Source organism: Bos taurus, chromosome 9, assembly GCF_002263795.3.
Source record: "Bos taurus isolate L1 Dominette 01449 registration number 42190680 breed Hereford chromosome 9, ARS-UCD2.0, whole genome shotgun sequence".
Taxonomy (NCBI): domain Eukaryota; kingdom Metazoa; phylum Chordata; class Mammalia; order Artiodactyla; family Bovidae; genus Bos; species Bos taurus.
The window spans coordinates 74,408,766-74,427,835 of NC_037336.1; the positions used below are offsets into that span (position 1 = coordinate 74,408,766).

General features: G+C 40.5%; 1 protein-coding gene across 20 annotated transcripts in view; it reads right to left on the bottom strand.

Annotated features, from left to right (window-relative positions):
• The window catches only part of MAP7 (microtubule associated protein 7), a 177,436-nt gene that overhangs the window by 49,299 nt on the left and 109,067 nt on the right, over positions 1-19,070 (bottom strand). For 13 of the 20 annotated variants that reach the window (XM_024996470.2, XM_059889606.1, XM_024996464.2 and 10 more), the window contains 2 exon segments: positions 10,360-10,458; positions 2,090-2,167 (listed from right to left, as the gene is read on the bottom strand). In XM_024996470.2, coding sequence (XP_024852238.1) covers positions 2,090-2,167; positions 10,360-10,458 — 177 coding nt within the window. 20 annotated transcript variants of the gene reach the window in all.

The following is a 19,070-nucleotide window of genomic DNA, read 5'->3' on the forward strand; positions in this document are numbered from 1 at the left end:
TCTTAAAATATATAAATTAATGATGCACGTTCTACACCACTGATGTATGGTCTGAAATATGCTTTAAAATATGGGGTTATATATTAAGAAGAAACCCAGCCACTTAACAGATTAAGCAAGGCAACTTACAGAGGGAATCTGCAGGCTCAGAGCTATACAACTTTATAGCATAAGAAGGGAAATCATTATTGTGTGACCAGCATAATCATGCTTTCCATGATAAAACTAGTAACACCTGGATTTGAAAGACAAAGAAACCCGAATGGAAAGACATGAGTTAAGGTGTAAAAGCTAATTCTTGATGGGATTTAAATCATAAAGGAATAGTCTCCTCACCCTATGGAGCTCCTTTAACTCAGGCAGCTATGAATCCACATTGCGATGGTAAGGAGATATTTAATAGGGTGAAGCCTAACCCAACAGGGATGGGGTGGATGGGGGAGAGTGCTTTTCCCTGTTTGGATGGATTCAAAACCAGAGTGTAAATACCAACCACCCTGGAGCAGCTTCCCTGGTGGCTCAGAGGATAAAGCATCTGCACGCAATGCAGGAGACCTGGGTTTGATCCCTGGGTTGGGAAGATCCCCTGGAGAAGGAAAAGGCAACCCACTCTAGTACTCTTGCCTGGAAAATCCCATGGACAGAGAAGCCTGGTAGGCTACAGTCCATAGGGTTGCAAAAAGTCGGACACGACTGAGCGACTTCACTTCCACTTTCTGGAGCAGCAGCCTGTTGCTTTATGCTCATCTGGAATCTCTTCTTGCTTCTGCAGCTCTGCCTTTCTTTCCCTCTCAGTTCTGATCCACTTGTCAAATTGACCTTGCCTGGGGAGCAGTAGGCACAGTTCATAAAAGGAAGAAATCCAGACTGCACAGCACTCCAAGCAGAGAGGAGTGGAACACGCCACAGGTAGCCCTGTTCTCCAGGAACCAGTGGCTGGAAGGAGACCTCCCAGAGGTGGGGAACTTCAAGCGTAGGCGCAAACTTTAAACACAGAGAAATGCAGCTTGTTAACTTCCAGCAAGTCATTGAAATTTGTGTTGGAAAAACCTTGGCATCAGAAGAAATAACCTCACATGACCATGATGGCAAGGGAAAGAGGCCTGTGTTCAAAGAATGTAAACAATGTCAACAGACTTTGGAAAACCAGCTTCCAATGAACCTCACAAATCTGGGTTCTTGAATACAAATAATCAGAGATGGGATATGGGGCTGGGTTCTCCAATTGAAACACTAACTCTTATAAAATGCAGTAGAACTTTAGAAAAGTTATAAGTCATCCACTGGAAAGATTGTGACAACCTAAGTCAGTTCTGGTTTTAAAATATCAGACACCCTGGAAACACTGAGACACATGACTAGACATTTCATCTTTCCAAGGCACATAAAGAGAATATCCTGTCTTGGCAAACTTTGCATAAATGGACATTCAGGCAAAGGAGGAGCTGGCACCAATATCCTTGCTCAGTGCTCTAGAAGATGATCGCTGAGTGCTTGGATCTTGGCTTCCTGATCAGCTAGTCCCGTGACCCAGCTTTCTAGCTAATCGTGTGGCAAATACTGCAGTTCTTAAACTTTTGCAAGGGCCTTGGGTAACAAAAGAAAAGTCAGACATTGCAGCTCAGGTCTTGTGTTTTTCCTGGCAGCATACTGGTAGCATCTGTCTATAAATTCAGCAGCAGTGTTCTTTTTAACGTGGAAAGCAGTGAGTGCCCTAGCACTAACAGTCTCATAACTGGCACATAAAAAGAAACCTATGCTTACTCTCCTGGTATTTTTTAAGTTGTAAAATGTAAGCTGAGCCATCATGCCTCTCATACATACATTCCTCCAGTGTCAGATGAAACTGTCTTACACCAAGAAATGAAAATCTCCCTAATCTTGGGCTGGACTTCATTGTGGGTAAAAATTTGGTTCTATGTTTATATCACATTCTAAATTCTATCTCCCAATCCATCAGCAAAACTCATAAAGGCATGCAAGAGAGCATGGCTATTACAGAAATGTCTGTTTGCTCAATGTTAAGTATCCATTATCCTAGGGGGGAAAAAGTAACATTTCAACAACAGTGTCTTTGAAAGGGACATACCTAGCTGCTTCTCCCGCTCCTCACGCCGCTCCCTCGCGAGCCTCTGCCGGTCATCAACACGCAGCACAGGTGGCGGGTCTGAAAAGGAGATGGGAGACATAAGAGGAGCAGATTTTTAAAAATGATATACACTGATAAATATCTGTCTGGTACATCTGATGAATGAATTGTTACTACATCTTACCTATAGTAACATTACAACAATTATGACCATACTTGTAGTGATGTACTTTATTATAATTTTCCTGAGAATTTCCCAGTATTTTCTGCAATTTAAAAATATTATATATGAGGTTAGATTCTATGAGTTCTCATCACAAGGGAAAAAATCATTTTTCTTTTTTTTCTTTTTATATCTATATAAGATGCTGGATGTTAACTAAAAATATTGGAATAAATATGTCATAATACAAGTCAAGTCATTATGCTGTACACCTTAAACTTACAGTTTAATTGATGCTGTATGTTAATTACATCTCAATAAGACTCAAAAAATAAGTAAAAGAAAAAGACACACAGACAAAACAAATTATGTAAAAACATAACTGTGCCTTTGGCTTATTTTCATCAAACACTATTCATGAGGTTTTATGTTCCTAAACTACTGAACTCTTATTATTTTTATGTTTTAAAAAGTCCCCTGGGGCTTCCCTGGTGACTTAGTGGTAAAGAATCCGTCTGCCAACGCAGGAGACACAGGTTTGACCCCTGGTTTGAGAGATCCCACATGCTATGGAATAACCAAGCCATGCGCCACAACTACTGAGCCTGTGCTCTAGAGTTCGGGAGCCACAATTACCAAGCCCACATGCCCCAGCTACTGAAGGCTGTGTGCCCTGAAGTCTGTGCTCTGCAACTAGAGAGGAGTCCCTGCTCGCCACAACTAGAGAAAAGTCAGAGCACAGCCAAATAAAAAATAAAAAAATAAAATTAAAAAAAGTCTGCTCCTTAACAACAAATAGAATCCTAAGTGAATTTATTCTACTAAATAGATGGTCAGTCACCAGTTGGACATGAAGAGCCCAGCTTTGAAATCAGACAGGCATGAAATCACTTCTGGTTCTGTTTCTCTCACTTGCTATGAGACTTGGCCAAGTTACTCACCGAGCTCTCTAAGTCTTAAGCTGTGACATCGGTTTCATGGGTTTTTACTGGTTGTCTATGAGGATAAAATAGACCTTATCTAACATTACCATATGGATTAAATAAAATGATGCTTACAACAGCATTAGCACAATGTCTGCTTCTGCTACTAAGTCACTTCAGTCGTGTTCGACTCTGTGCAACCCCAGAGGCGGCAGCCCACCAGGCTCCCTGGTCCCTGGGATTCTCCAGGCAAGAACACTGGAGTGGGTTGCCATTTCCTTCTCCAATGCATGAAGGTGAAAAGTGAAAGTGAAGTCGCTCAGTCGTGTCTGACTCCTAGCGACCCCGTGGACTGCAGCCTACCAGGCTCCTCGGTCCATGGGATTTGCCAGGCAAGGGTACTGGAGTGGGGTGCCATTGCCTTCTCCAGCACAGTGCCTAGCACTTGATAAATCTCAGTAACTATCTGCACTCATTGAATACACTAAATATCTACTGTGATCAGGCAGTGTTTTATGTGCTGAAAGGAGAGCTATTAACAAAAAAGTCAGAAATTTCTGCTCAAATAAAGCTTGCTTAGGGAAAACATATGTAAAATATAGAGAATGGAAAAATGGGCAATATATAGAATGTTCTGGAGAAGGAAATGGCAACCCATTCCAGTATTCTTGCTTGAAGAATTCCATAGACAGAGGAGCCTGGCGGGCTACAGTCCATGGGGTTGCACAGAGTTGGACTTGACAAAGACGACTCAGCATGCAAGCACATAGAATGTTGTTGTTTTAATAGCTAAGTTGTGTCAGACTCTTTTGCGACCCCATGGACTGGAGCCTGCCAGGCTTCTCTGTCCATGGGATTTCCCAGGCAAGAACACTGGAGTGGGTTGCCATTTCCTTTTCCAGGGGATCTTCCCAATCCAGGGATTGAGCCCAAATCTCCTGCACTGGCAGGAGGTTCTTTACCACTGGCCCACCTGGGAATGTTAAGACTGAGATAAATGTTAAGGAGATAACAAAGCAACAAAACGGACTGTGAAATGGCAGGGATGGAAGGTTGGGCATTTTGGATAGGTGCCAAGGGAATTCTAACTTGATGGTAGCTTTTATGTGTAAAAACTTGATGGAAATAAGGGAGCTGTCTGTGCAGACATTCCAAGAGGTGAAAAGCAAGTGCAAAGGCCCTGAGGTCGCAAGTACCTAAGATGTTCAAGAAACGACATGAAGATCTGAGCCACTGGAGCAGAGTGAGATCATTTAAGTGATGGAGCCAGAGGCTGGGGTCCTGGTGAGGACTTTGGGTTATGCTGTGAGTGAGATGCCACTAATGGCTTTCCAGCAGAGGTCTATAAAAATACGCTCACTCTGCTGTTTCTAAATAAAAACAAAAGCATAGTAATGATAACAATGGTGATGATAATAATTACACTTAAAATCAGCATTATTTTCCTTGCTATTAAATTAACAATTTAAAATCTCATATTAAAAAGAAAAACCTACTGGAATAATACTTCAGAGACAACATAGTAGTACTTCAACAGATTTAAAGGCCTTGCATCCCAAATGCCTCCTAAATGTTACAGAATTTGAACATTTAAGAGAAATAAAACTGTATGAAAGTGCATTAGAAGCTGCATAAACCTGGCAGTGGGGTCATGGGCAGGACCAGGAGATGATATTTTGTTTATTTCCTTTGCTTTAAGGTATTTTTTTTAATTGATAATATGAACCCTTAACTAGCTCATATTAGTTATGATATTTCCCCCATTTGCTAATCATTTATGAGGTTTCAAATATTTTTTATGTAGAAAAATATAGCCTTTGGTCCCAAAAGGTTTGCTTCTGACGCTAGAAAAGAGGCATGCAGACCGCCTTAGGCACTTTGTTAACGGTCACAGACAGGGGAGCTTTGCTGTCGTTTGTTTTTGGAAATGACAGCCCTATCGAAATGATATTTTGAAGAAAAAAATGATCTAAGAATCCAAGCCAAAATGAAGTTAGAAGCAAGACTTGTAACAATTACTTATTGCTTAAAAAAAGTCCTTTAATAGTGAAGTTTTACTCCCTTATGAAAACTTTGCACTTATTATGAAACTTGAAAACCATAATAACTAAAATAATATAAATAACTTTTATTTATAAAAGTTACATGGGCACATTATAGAAAGTATATAAATAGAGACAATGAAGTAAAATTCTGCTCATAGAATACCGAGTATATGACATTTCTACAAATTTCACACAAATTTTGACAAAAATTTTCAGAAGGAGTTTTTAATAACAACATAGTCATCCTCACCTACCCTCTTCCACCCCAGTTCAGTTCAGTCGCTCAGTCGTGTCTGACTCTTTGTGACCCCATGAATTGCAGCACGCCAGGCCTCCCTGTCCATCACCAACTCCCGGAGTTCACACAAACTCATGTCCATTGAGTTGGTGATGCCATCTAGCCATCTCATCCTCTGTTGTTCCCTTCTCCTCCTGCGCCCGATCCCTCCCAGCATCAGAGTCTTTTCCAATGAGTCAACTCTTTGCATGAGGTGGCCAAAGTACTGGAGTTTCAGCTTCAGCATCATTCCTTCCAAAGAGATCCCAGGGCTGATCTCCTTCAGAATGGACTGGTTGGATCTCCTTGCAGTCCAAGGGACTTTCAAGAGTCTTCTCCAACACCACAGTTCAAAAGCATCAATTCTTCGGCGCTCAGCCTTCTTCACAGTCCAACTCTTACATCCATACATGACCACAGGAAAAACCATAGCCTTGACTAGACGGACCCGTGTTGGCAAAGTAATGTCTCTGCTTTTGAATATGCTATCTAGGTTGGACATAACTTTCCTTCCAAGGAGTAAGCGTCTTTTAATTTCATGGCTGCAGTCACCATCTGCAGTGATTTTGGAGCCCAAAAAAAGAAAGTCTGACACTGTTTCAACTGTTTCCCCATCTATTGCCCATGAAGTGATGGGGCCAGATGCCATGCCAACATTCAGATCTTAGTTTTCTGAATGTTGAGCTTTAAGCCAACTTTTTCACTCTCCACTTTCATCAAGAGGCTTTTGAGTTCCTCTTCACTTTCTGCCATAAGGGTGTCATCTGCATATCTGAGGTTATTGGTATTTCTCCCGGCAATCTTGATTCCAGCTCATGTTTCTTCCAGTCCAGCGTTTCTCATGATGTACTCTGCATAGAAGTTAAATAAGCAGGGTGACAATATACAGCCTTGACGTACTCCTTTTCCTATTTGGAACCAGTCTGTTGTTCCATGTCCAGTTCTAACTGTTGCTTCCTGACCTGCATACAGATTTCTCAAGAGGCAGGTCAGGTGGTCTGGTATTCCCATCTCTTTCAGAATTTTCCACAGTTTATTGTGATCCACACAGTCAAAGGCTTTGGCATAGTCAATAAAGCAGAAATAGATGGTTTTCTGGAACTCTCTCGCTTTTTCCATGATCCAGCGGATGTTGGCAATTTGATCTCTGGTTCCTCTGCCTTTTCTAAATCCAGCTTGAACATCAGGAAGTTCAAGGTTCACGTATTGCTGAAGCCTGGCTTGGAGATTTTTGAGCATTACTTTACTAGCATGTGAGATGAGTGCAGTTGTGCGGTAGTTTGAGCATTCTTTGGCATTGCCTTTCTTTGGGATTGGAATGAAAACTGACCTTTTCCAGTCCTGTGGCCACTGCTGAGTTTTCCAAATTTGCTGGCATACTGAGTGCAGCACTTTCATAGCATAATCTTTCAAGATTTGAAATAGCTCCACTGGAATTCCATCACCTCCACTAGCTTTGTTCGTAGTGATGCTTTTCAAGGCCCACTTGACTTCACATTCCAGGATGTCTGGCTCTAGGTGAGTGATCACACCATCATGATTATCTGGGTCGTGAAGATCTTTATTCGGCCCCAACCAACGCTGAGAGTCCCAAGTCAATACCTGGTGTCGCTGCAGTCATGAGGCAGCACCCAATTATGCAAAGGAACACATGCCTTTTAGATGGACAAAGAAAGGGCATAGTTTACCTCTGATTTCTGTGATATCACTCCATATGAAAATTACACTCTTCACATGTAATAAACTGTATTCTGTCTGGTAACACCAGTACCTCAGAAACCAGGCTGTATATAGTGCTATAAAGATATATCAATAAACACTATAAATGAAGCCAATGCTTATGAGTTCAATAATTCTCCCTGGTCACTTTTGTCACTTCAGCACTGATCTCAACCACTATTGATTTAGAATTCGATTTGAGAAAGTAAAGAACAAATACAACCCATTTCTGAAACATAATGTGCGTCGTGACCATCATGTGCTAGACGATTTTGGTTGGTTTCTGGACCTGGCACTAAAAAGCACTGTAGAGTGAAAAAGGTATTCAGTTTGAATTCTGTTCCCATCCTTCTGGTCACATTAATAAGAAGGTCACTTTGTTACCGGAATGTTAATAAACACCCTGTTGCAGATTAAAGACGGCTGTGAATATGGGTAGGGCGGAGCGGAGCCGGGTCAGTTTTGTTCATTGTATATTCCCAAAACCTAGGACTATACCTGGCAGAAAGGAGGGCATTCAACGAATATTTATTAAATGAAAGAACAAACGAGCCAGCAACCTTGGCTAACATTTGGGGCCTACACACTCTAAACGTTAATGGAATTAACATTCACTATGAGGGCAAACTCATACCAAACTTGTATTTGACGACAGATTTTTTAAAAGGTATTAGTAAATACTAGTGATTACAATTCTAAGGTTTAATCATTAAAAACTGATTAAAATGACCTTTAAAGGTAGGATTTCAGGAAAAAAATACAATTGAATAATTGCAAGTAAATAGCGAATTTTCTGAAATGTTTTTTTCTCCATCTCATTTCTCTCCTCATATCACTTTTTCTTGAACAAAATGAAGGTAGAGAAAATAGTTTGACATCATGACTATTTCACACTGTTTCCCAATAGATTAACAGTTAGAATAGAATTGTTACTTAATTCTTAGAAGGGAAAGTTTTTAAGAGAAATAGGATTTCGGTGGAGACACACTTGCAGCCACACTCTGCATCCAACCTTCTACCTGTGATAACTGAAAAGTAAGGGGACCACCCACACCAGGGTACTTTTCAGAGTCAAAGGGCATGCTGATAATAGCCTGTGGTTACATGTGAAAACAGGTACAGTCCTGAAACAACTGGAACTAAAGCGTGACCCTCAAAGATCAAGAAAAACAAACTCACTGTGACAAGGCTTTTTATAAGAACTCACTATACTTTGACTCCTGTCTGAACAACTACTGTCAGGATATTCGCATTTGGTTAGGGCAATACTCAAAATATCCCCCAAAGAGCATGTACTTCAAGTTCCTGAAGTCAGAAAATAAAATAAAAATGCTTTAGACAGACGTTCCCATGACTCATATCCCATAAAATCAAAAGGTTTTACTCAAACCTATAACTCCAACATGGAACCTCTGATATCATCTTCAGAGAGACTCAGGAAAATAACATGGTGGTTTTAAAAATAAGAGTCTTTGGTATATCTGTGCTTATGTGTATATACAAGAAAGCAGACACAGTATACTTAAAAGACACAATCTGAAATGAAACGTCTCCTCACTGAACTTGACTCTAGCAATATAAATCAAATAGTTCTATGAAGAGACAGTCAATTGCGGTAGAAAAGATTTTTCTTTTGGCCTCTATATTTCTATGCACTCTGCATCTCTGTCTTCTCACAATGGAAATAGTATGTTAGAATGATCTATTCATATACTGATTTTTTTCTACTATACTTGTCAGCTAGAAAGTAGGATTATCTTTCAATAATATATTCCTAGTACCTACACAGTGCTATTACCAGATGAATAAACAAATTATCAGGATATAAAAGTATCAACTGCACAGTAAAGAATGAGAGGAATTAGAAATGATGGTTGATGGAGAGAATAAGGGAAAATCAATATAAACCATTTAGCTATGTTCAATTCTCATGATAAAACAAAGGGGATTTCTATGCTAAACAGCTTTTGCTTCTCCAAGGATGCCCACTGGAGTACAGGGTAAGAAGGTCCACTAGAATGAGCCCTGTGAGGACAGCGGCCCTGTTGCTTTGCTCACACACTATCTCTCAGCGTCCCCCAACACTGGGTAATTACTCAAGAAACATTACATGTTGGCTGGGCTTTGGGTGGATACATGGACAGATAAATGAATGAAAATGTAAACTGACTAAATGGGGAAAATCTCAGCCTGTGAATTAAAACTCCACTGAAACTATACATCATTTGCTACTAATGGTAGCAAATGCAGTACTTGTAACTGTACCTGTTATACATCATCTGAATGGCAAGGCAGACTTATCTGCTCTGTTCAAGAGCTCCTCCATATAGGAAAAAAGGCCCCACAAAACTAGGCGGGACAGGGAATGTTTTCTATGGGGCTAGATACAGTTATTTCCATCTTTAGGCCCACTGACGCACTGTTCTTGAGTAACTCTGGCCTTGCATGCAGCATGAAGCAGGCTTCCAAGAACCTCAAGAGGTGTTCGGTTTGCCTTTCCCTTCCTTTGGCTATCTCCGGTCATCATACTGTAAGTCAGTCTCTCCCAAAGACCACATCATGGTTGCTGGATACCTGGAAGCTACTGAACTGTTTACTCCATTGTTTGTAGTTTGTTTACAGAGTGTTTGCTTCTTTGTATCACTGAATGGAACAGACCATGAGTCACAGGCTATTAAATGAAATTACTGTGTAGGTGTACAATCATTGCAGGCAACAGAGAACAAAAACGTAATTCTATACAGTATTGCTGTGTGTAATGATTTCCTTAAGTGGGTTTTGAAAAAGTCACAAAAGAGATATGCACTAATGCTGGGCATAGAGGTACAAAAAAAGTGTGTCATTTCTATCATTTCAGGCAGAATGGAAAAATTATTACCTCTCGCACACTGCTTGACAGTTAACAGTGCACTCACAGATACCATCTTGCCTGTCAAAATGATTCTGAGAGGTGAGTAGGGCTTAGCTTTGAATCTCCATTTTAAAGAAAGAAAATAAAGGTGTGAGAGGTTTTCTGACTTACAGAAATCTGTCTAAATGTGTGTTTTGATGGCAGGACTGAAACCAAGCTCTCCTAAATTCTAGCAGGCCTAAGACCTTTGGGATTACCCTCCTTTTTCCACAGCAAAGGCAATGCATAATACCTGGTTTATTTCCTGAGTGGTTGCTATTTTGTCCTGAAATAGTGGAGGGCCGGTGGGAGGCAGTGGTTTTCTTATCTTGTACTTTGTTGCCATCAGGTGCTACACAGAGGAGATAAAAGAGAAAAGACATATTTAGTTTCTCAAAATTTATTCAGAAACATTCACATATTCAAAATTTGCTGTCAACCTTTGTATCAAGTACTAGGCTAAACTCAGGAAATACAAAGATTAAGCAGCTGATAATTCCTACCCTCAATGAGCATAACGTTCAGTGGGAAGAACACACCCAAGAATCAATAGCCTCAGCTCAACCGACCAACCCTACAGCAGTGGTGTCTTCAGGGTCCACGAAGTCATTCACCCTGGCTGTTCCAGTTTATACATAGAGTAACCATGAAGAAATAAGACTGGGATCTAGAGCATCTGATCTTTGTTCTTACAAAGGTCATGCATTTGGAACCAAAAAATTCCAAGAACATAACCAAGCAGGTCACCAAAAGGGAATAAGGGATATAATTTACTGGATTTTGGAAAAGCCTCTAACAAATGTTCAGTAACAAAGATCATTCAAGAGACTAAGGGAAATGTATTCTAGTAAGTGACCAAAGGGCAGAAATATCAGGCAACTCCCTGGTTATATAAAGTATAAAGTCCTCCAGGTAAATTGTTCTTTACACATTTTGCTTTAATAATATATTTTTCAAAAGATATTTAAAGTATTTTGCTGCTTCTCATTAAGTGGTGTCAAAAACCAAACTCTTGATTTTCCCTGCTTCCTGCCCTCTGCCTGAAAATCTGTTTCACCCACAGTCTTCCCCATCCATTCAAGCAATTCCATTCTTCCAGTAGATTAGGCCTGGAGCCTTGGAATCAGCTTTGACTTCTGTCCTCCAATCTCTCCCCAAGTTTGATTCAGTAGTAAGTTCTTTCAGCTCTACCTTAAAAAATCATCACCTCTATCACTACCTTTCTGATCCTCTCTTCCCTGTGTGACTGGAATGTCCTCTTAACCAGTCTACCAGATCCTACCACTGATTTTCAGTCTCTGCTCACCTCAGCAGCCAGAGTGATCCCATTAAATCATAAGTCATGCCACTCCTCTAACAGCCACCATCCCACTCAGAAAAACTCATGGGCTGTCCACGGCCTACAGGGTACTATATGGTTTGGCCTTTACCTTGTACCACTTAACCTCTTAATTACTCTGCTCAGATCTTACATACTGACTTCGTCCATCTCAGAGCCTTTGCATGTACCTGAAATGTTCTTCTCCCAGATATTAACACGAGTCTGTCCTTCACTTCCACTGGGTCTCTGGTCAAATGTGATATTAGAGTCCTCTTGATCTATCTAAAATAGCACCTGCGTTACTCATCTCTCCTCCTTACTCTGCCTTGTTTGTAGCCCTTATCCCCTGACACATTGCACATTTATTATCTCCTCCACCAGGCTGAGGGAAATGGAGAATAACTAGAAAATGAGATTCAGTAGTTCAGGGTTTTTGAACCTGAAAGAGTGTGACAGTTATATTTCAGGAAGACTAAATTTAAAAATGGTACCCCAGATGTACTTTAAAAAGTTCTTAAATTTGCTAAACCTTTACCTTTAAGCTCTGAACAAAGAATATACCAAATTTTTACGGATGCCTCTCAATTACATATGATATTAGCTGGCATAGGAAACCACAGACTGAACAGCAGAAAGCATCCTATGCCGTACTTTTAACACTGTTTAACTGCCCTGTTTCAAACAATTTGTTGTCTTTAAATAACACTTTCAAACATAAACACTGGTTGCTATAACACTCTCATCCCCCTCGCCAAAACCAAGTTGCCAGTTATCACTATGCGGCAGGTAAAGGCCACACTAGCTCATACTGGCCTACAGCCTCACAATTTTAGAGACAGCCCCTAAAGACCACAAATTGATTTAATTGGAACTCTGGTGCTCAATAGGGATAGAACAACTTTCTCCCATCTTTTGCAAGGTATTTTCAAAACTGCTCATAAAGAAGATAAACAGAAAGGAGTGCACACAGATTGGGAATACTGTGATTATTTTCTTTTTATTATGCAGCCACCTCTAGCACAAAGCAAATAAAGCCCTAGCTAGTAAGCTGTTTAAGCGATCTTCTGCTCTTCATTTTTACTTAACTGAAAGATAATTAGGACTATTTGTTTAGACTGTATTTCATATGCATTCATTTCTTTTTTACCTTAGCATATTTGACATAATTTAATCTGTCTCTGTTGATTATCTGCAATGCCCCCAGGTCCGGACAACAGATATCAATCGCAGCTAAATATTATGTTGCAGTAGACCATGGAGGAGATTCAAAAGAAGACATATTCAGTGCAAGAGACTTTTCCAAATAATTCCTGGGTAATCCCTCTCCCCCTTTTTCTTGGTTGTAATTTGCTTTGTCTTGAAATTCAAATGTAAAATGTAAATTTCAATTAAACTGGAAGTCTGGAGGTCTGGTTACCTGAATTCCAATTTGCCTATCAATATATCTGATTTTTATTAGACTCAGTTGAGTTGGATCTATCTGGCCACTTTCTTATCATCTGGATCTCAGGAATTCATTTCTATCACAAAATCCTTCTGAGTCCTATTCGTAACAAAACAAATTTAAAATTGATCTTAAAATGTGTTATGTTCATATAAAACTGATAGGCTAAATTTAGTAAAAATAAAGGTAAATTTGAACATCAGTCTGTTTAAGCCAAGATTATGTGTGTAGGCTCAGTTGCTCAGTTGTGTTTGACTCTTTGTGATCCCATGGACTGTAGCCCGCCAGGCTCCTCTGTCCATGGAATTCCCCAGGTCAGAATACTGGAGTGGGTAGCCATTCCCTTCTCCAGGAGATCTTCCTGGCTCAAGGACTGAACTGGTGTCTCTTGTGTCTCCTGCATTGCAGGCAGATTCTTTATCATCTGAGCCACCAGAGAAGCCTCTGTGAGCCCTGCTACTTACTAGCTGAGTGACTATCAGAGTTTCTTGACTTCTCTGAGTAGGTAATATGAGGGTGAAATGGCCTAACTCAGAGGGTCACTGGGAGGATTAATTGAAAAGATCTATGTTAAGAATCTATTGTAGAAGGAGGTGTTTAGCAAACATTCAGCCCTCCTTCTCTCAACATTTATGCTCTTCTTCAAGGTCCTGGCCTCCCACACTCCCAGGTGTAGAGTTGTGTGTTGAGGTTGTAGTGGAAGCGGTATGCACTTTGGAGTCAGCTGACCAGGCTCTGCCAGTTATGAGCTGTGAACCCACAGCACGTTACTCAACCTCTCAGTCATAATTTCCCCATCTGCAATGCAGGAAAACACTTTCAGGGTTGTGAAAATTAAATGAGACTGCCGGGCCCACTGAAAGGCTCAGTAAAAGGTGGCAGGTATTTTTGGCTCTCCCCCTAGTCCTACACCAATGTGGGAAGGCAGGTTTCTAGTTAGTTCCTCTGGGCTTTGCTTGCTTAACGCTAACAGGGAAAGCAAACTTGTGTCAAGTCGGTGACAGCAGTCCTAGGGAGCAGAGCCTGGCTCTGCTGCTGGCTTCAGAGGTTTGTAGCTCAGCTACAATCACACCTCCTGGGGGGTACAGGAAGGTAGGACTTAAGAGTACAGTTTCTAGTTTCCTGACTTAATCATTAGTCTTTCTGGGGCTTAGAGAGATGACAGTTTTCTGAGATGTAATGCCTTTCAAGTTGCCAAAAGTAAGGATAAGTCTTCAAAAAAGAAAAAAAAAACTCACTTATAATAGCAGGAAAATAGTAGCTTCTGAGAGGGCTGGTTGGTGGTTGTTTTGTTTTGTTTTGTTTTTTCCAAACAAATGGCAGGGAATTTCGCTGTTTGAGAACAGAATGAAAATAGAAATTTATCCATTTTAAGATTTCCAACATTTAAAAATCTGGAAATCCTAGGTAACTAGCAGGTAGGATCACATACATCCTTTTATGTGTTTTATTTTATTTTTTTTAAATTTTATTTTATTTTTAAACTTTACAATATTGTATTAGTTTTACCAAATATTGAAATGAATCCGCCACTTTCTAACACATACATCCTTTTAAAAATTACCATCAAAATCCCAGTTTTAAAATGACCCAGATGACATTTCCAGCATTATTTATTTGAATCTCTTTCATTTTTTCAGAAGAGAAAACTGAGCCATATACTATGACGCTCAATAAGACTTTGCTAGCCTCATAAAATTTTTATTGATCTTCCTGCTAGCTTGAAAGCTTTATTCCATTAGCAGCACATGTAAAAGTGTTAAAGAGAAGAGGAAGGATGGAGAGAAGCACCCTTGTGGTCTGGGACTCTGTCTCTAAATCACTCTGCAATAGAAGATGCAGGCAGCAGACCTTCAGAGCTTTCATTTAGTAAAAAATTCTGCAGCTTCAGGAAGTGCCACAAATGTGTGTCTACAATCGACCTCCTCTATGATTCACTACTAATCCACTCCTTGCAATGTCTTTCCATGAAGGTCATGGGGTTCTCACTGCTTTGTGTCTATGTTTGGCTGTAGGGGCTGAAGTGCCTTCTCTCATGTGATGAAGATAACTGGTCCAACAAATGCTTTAGTTTAGTCAAAATGTTTCCTCTTATAAGACATCTACAACTACAACTTTAGGGACCATGCTGAGCTTAAACTCAATGAATCACAGGTGGTCTTAACCCCCACAAAAATGTCTTTCTGTCAGTGTTTTAGATCAAGCATGGCATATGGACTGGGAAACAGCAAAACTTTAACCCTGCTCAGAGTGGGTTGGACTTTGTGGAATCAAGTCCCAAGGCTACACACATACCTTTGGGGAGTAAACCAGAAGACAGAACTGGAGTCTGAACTGCACACAATTGTTTTTTTTTGTAGTAAAAAATGGCTGAACATTGCAACTTCGTGTGTCTCATAGCATCAATCTACCTGGGCAGAAAGAAAGTTAACATTCCAGGCTTGCCAGTGCGTCCTTGGAAAGGTCTGATTTTGCTTTATGTCTTTTTGCTATGATAAATCTTAGGCACAAGTATGACTATATGTTAAGTTCTGAGTCCTTCTCAGTGAATCACAGAACCTGAATCACAAATATCTTACATGAAAATCTGACTACTGAATACAACTATGGCAAACGAAGAACATTACTGGTTTAAAATCACAATATCTAAAGATTAAAGAGAACTCTCGAGACAGTCTCGGGTAATTCAGAGTGTTTCACCTAAAATGTTCTACTGTATGAAATCCTTTTGCTTATTTACTTGACAGTTAAAATTTATTCTAAAAGAGCTTCCAGGAATATTGTAACATTTAAGGCATTGCTATTAAATGTTTTATCCAACATTATTTATAAAACTTGCATTAGAATAAGAAAGTCATAATGCAATTTCATAACTTCTAATGACTTTCCTGATTATTCCACATGGAGAGCTTTTCAGTTTAAATTCCTCCTGTTTGTGAAGTTGTGTAGGAATGATCAAAGCTCATGGGAGTCAGCACTAGACAAACCTAGGTTTAATTTTCTACTTTATTTCAGTTTTCTTCACATTTATTCAGTCGATACCCTACTCCAGGGGACACCTTGTGCTCAGTATTGGGAAAATCTTAAATGAACAATACATCTTTTCTACAACTTTTTCCTTTTCTAGACCTCTAATTCCAGGGTGCTTTTGATTTCCCCTAGTAATTTCCCTCCCTGCAGAAATATTCTCCCCCTTTAGGGCCTAAAGCACAATCTTGACCTCAGTTGTTTTCCAGTCTGGATTTATAAATATGCTTTGCATTTATAAACAGTCTTCTACCCCTAGGGAAAATATGCTCATGTATCTCTGCTATCTCTTGAAACTATGTCAAAGTTGAACTAACCGTCCTCACAAAATGAGCCAACCCGGTCTCCTTGTTACTATCAATGGAACCACTGTATTCCCAGGCTCAGAAATGTTACATGTTTTCAGTAAAAATTTACAGACACTCCTATGGGCCAGCCACTGTGCTATGCGCTAAGAATACAAAGACTGTAGGACCTAGCATCATGACATCATACATGAGGAGGTGATCAAGACCATCCCTAAGAAAAAGAAATGCAAAAAGGAAATATGGTTGTCTGAGGAGGTCTTCCAAATAGCTGAGAAAATAAGAGAAGTGAAAAACAAAGGAGAAAAGGAAAGATAGAAGCATCTGAATACAGAGTTCCAAAGAATAGCAAGGAGAGATAAGAAAGCCTTCCTCAGCAATCAATGCAAAGAAATAGAGGAAAACAAAAGAATGGGAAAGACTAGAGATCTCTTCAAGATAATTAGAGATACCAAGGGAACATTTCATGTAAAGATGGGCTCAATAAAGGACAGAAATGGTATGGACCTAACAAAAGCAGAAGATATTAAGAGGAGGTGGCAAGAATACACAGAACTATTCAAAAAAAATCTTAATGATTCAGATAACCACAAGAGTGTGGTCCCTTACCTACAGCCACACATCCTGGAGTGTGAAGTCAAGTGGGCCTTAGGAAGCATCACTATGAACAAAGCTAGTGGAGGTGATGGAATTCCAGCTGAGCTATTCCAAATCCTGAAAGATGATGCTGTCAAGTGCTGCACTCAATATGCCAGCATATTTGGAAAACTTGGCAGTGGACACAGGACTGGAAAAGGTCAGTTTTCATTCCAATCCCAAAGAAAGGCAATGCCAAAGAATGCTCAAACTACTGCACACTCATCTCACATGCTAGCAAAGTAATGCTCAAAATTCTCCAAGCCAGGCTTCAACAATAAGTAACCAAGAACTTCCAGATATTCAAGCTGGATTTAGAAAAGGCAAAGGAACCAGAGATCAAATTGCCAACATCCATTGCATCATTGAAAAAACAAGAGAGTTCCAGAAAAACATCTACTTCTGCTTTATTGACTACACCAAAGGCTTTGACTATGTGGATCACAATAAACTTTGGAAAATTCTCCAAGAGATGGGAATACCAGATAACCTTACCTGCCTCCTGAGAAATCTGTATGCAGGTCAAGAAGCAATAGTTAGAATCAGACATGGAAGAACAGACTGGTTCCAAGTTGGGAAAGGAGTACATCAATATAACATCAAGGCTGTATATTGTCACCCTGCTTATTTAACTTATATGCAGAGTACATCATGTGAAATGCCGGGTTGGATGAAGCACCAGCTGGAATCAAGATTGCTGGGAGAAATATCAATAACCTCAGCTACGCAGATGATACCACCCTTATGGCAGAAAGAGAAGAACTAAAGAGCCTCTTGATGAAAGTGAAAAAGGACAGTGAAAAAGCTGGCTTAAAACTCAATATTCAAAAAACAAAGATCATGGCATGCAGTCCCATCACTTCATGGTAAACAGATGGGGAAACAATGGAAACAGTGACAGATTTTATTTTCTTGGGCTCCAAAATCACTGCAGATGATGACTCCAGCCTTGAAATTAAAAGATGCTTGCTCCTTGGAAGAAAAGCTATGACCAACCTAGACAGCATATTAAAAAACAGAGGCATTACTTTGCCAACAAAGGTCCATCTAGTCAAAGCTATGGTTTTTCCAGTAGTCATATATGGATGTAAGAGTTGGACCATAAAGAAAGCTGAGTGCCAAAGAATTGATGCTTTTGAACTGTGGTTTTGAATAAGACTCTTGAGAGCCCCTTGGACTGCAAGCTGAATATTCATTAGAAAGACTGAGGTTGAAGCCAAAGTTCCAATAGTTTGACCACCTGATACGAAGATCTGACTCATTAGAAAAGACGCTGATGCTGGGAAAGATTGAAGGCTGGAGGAGAAGTGGAAAACAGAGGATGAGATAGTTGGATGGCATTACCGACTGAATGGACATGAGTCTGAGCAAGCTCCGGGAGTTGGTGATGGACAGGGAAGCCTGGTGTGCTGCAGTCCATGGGGTCGCAAAGTCAGACATGATTGAGCATCTGAACTGAACTGAGGACATCGCATCTACTTCCAAGATCCTCATTGTCCTTTGGTGGGAGACAATATGCAAATAAATATAGGCATTTACAACAACAGACCAAATCAGTTTTCAAAAATCGATACACTACAGAGGACTAGTAACCAAATAAATGATACAGTGTTATAGGTAATCAGAGGTGAGAGGCCAAGTACTTCAAGGGGTAGTACTCCAGTGCTCTTGCCTGGAGGGTCCCATGGATGAAGGAGCCTGGTGGGCTGCAGTTCATGGGGTCGCTAAGGAGTCGGATACGACTGAGCGACTTCACTTTCACTTTTCACTTTCCTGCATTGGAGAAGGAAATGGCAAGCCACTCCAGTGTTCTTGCCTGGAGAATCCCAGGAACGGGGGAGCCTGGTGGGCTGCCGTCTACGGGGTCGCACAGAGTCAGACACGACTGAAGCAACTTAGCAGCAGCAGCAGCAGCAGCAGCAGCAGGGATGGGAATGTCACTGAATAAAGATTTTGACGAATGGAGAGAATATGGATACGTGAGGGGGATGCCGAGAATCCTCCTGGCTGGGGCATGGCATGTGCAAAACTACAGAGGCACACAGATAAGAGTGCATCAAGGGACTGTCCAGTCAGAACGGGGGGTGTAGGAAGGCGGGCAGGTGAAAATAAGACAAACAGCCCGAGGTCACTGCCTCCTCAGATTCCAAGAGCTTTGAATTTGTGATGAAGGCAATGGGAAGTCACAAGAGTGCCAGATGGCACTTCCAGCTGTGAACTAATCTAGCTTC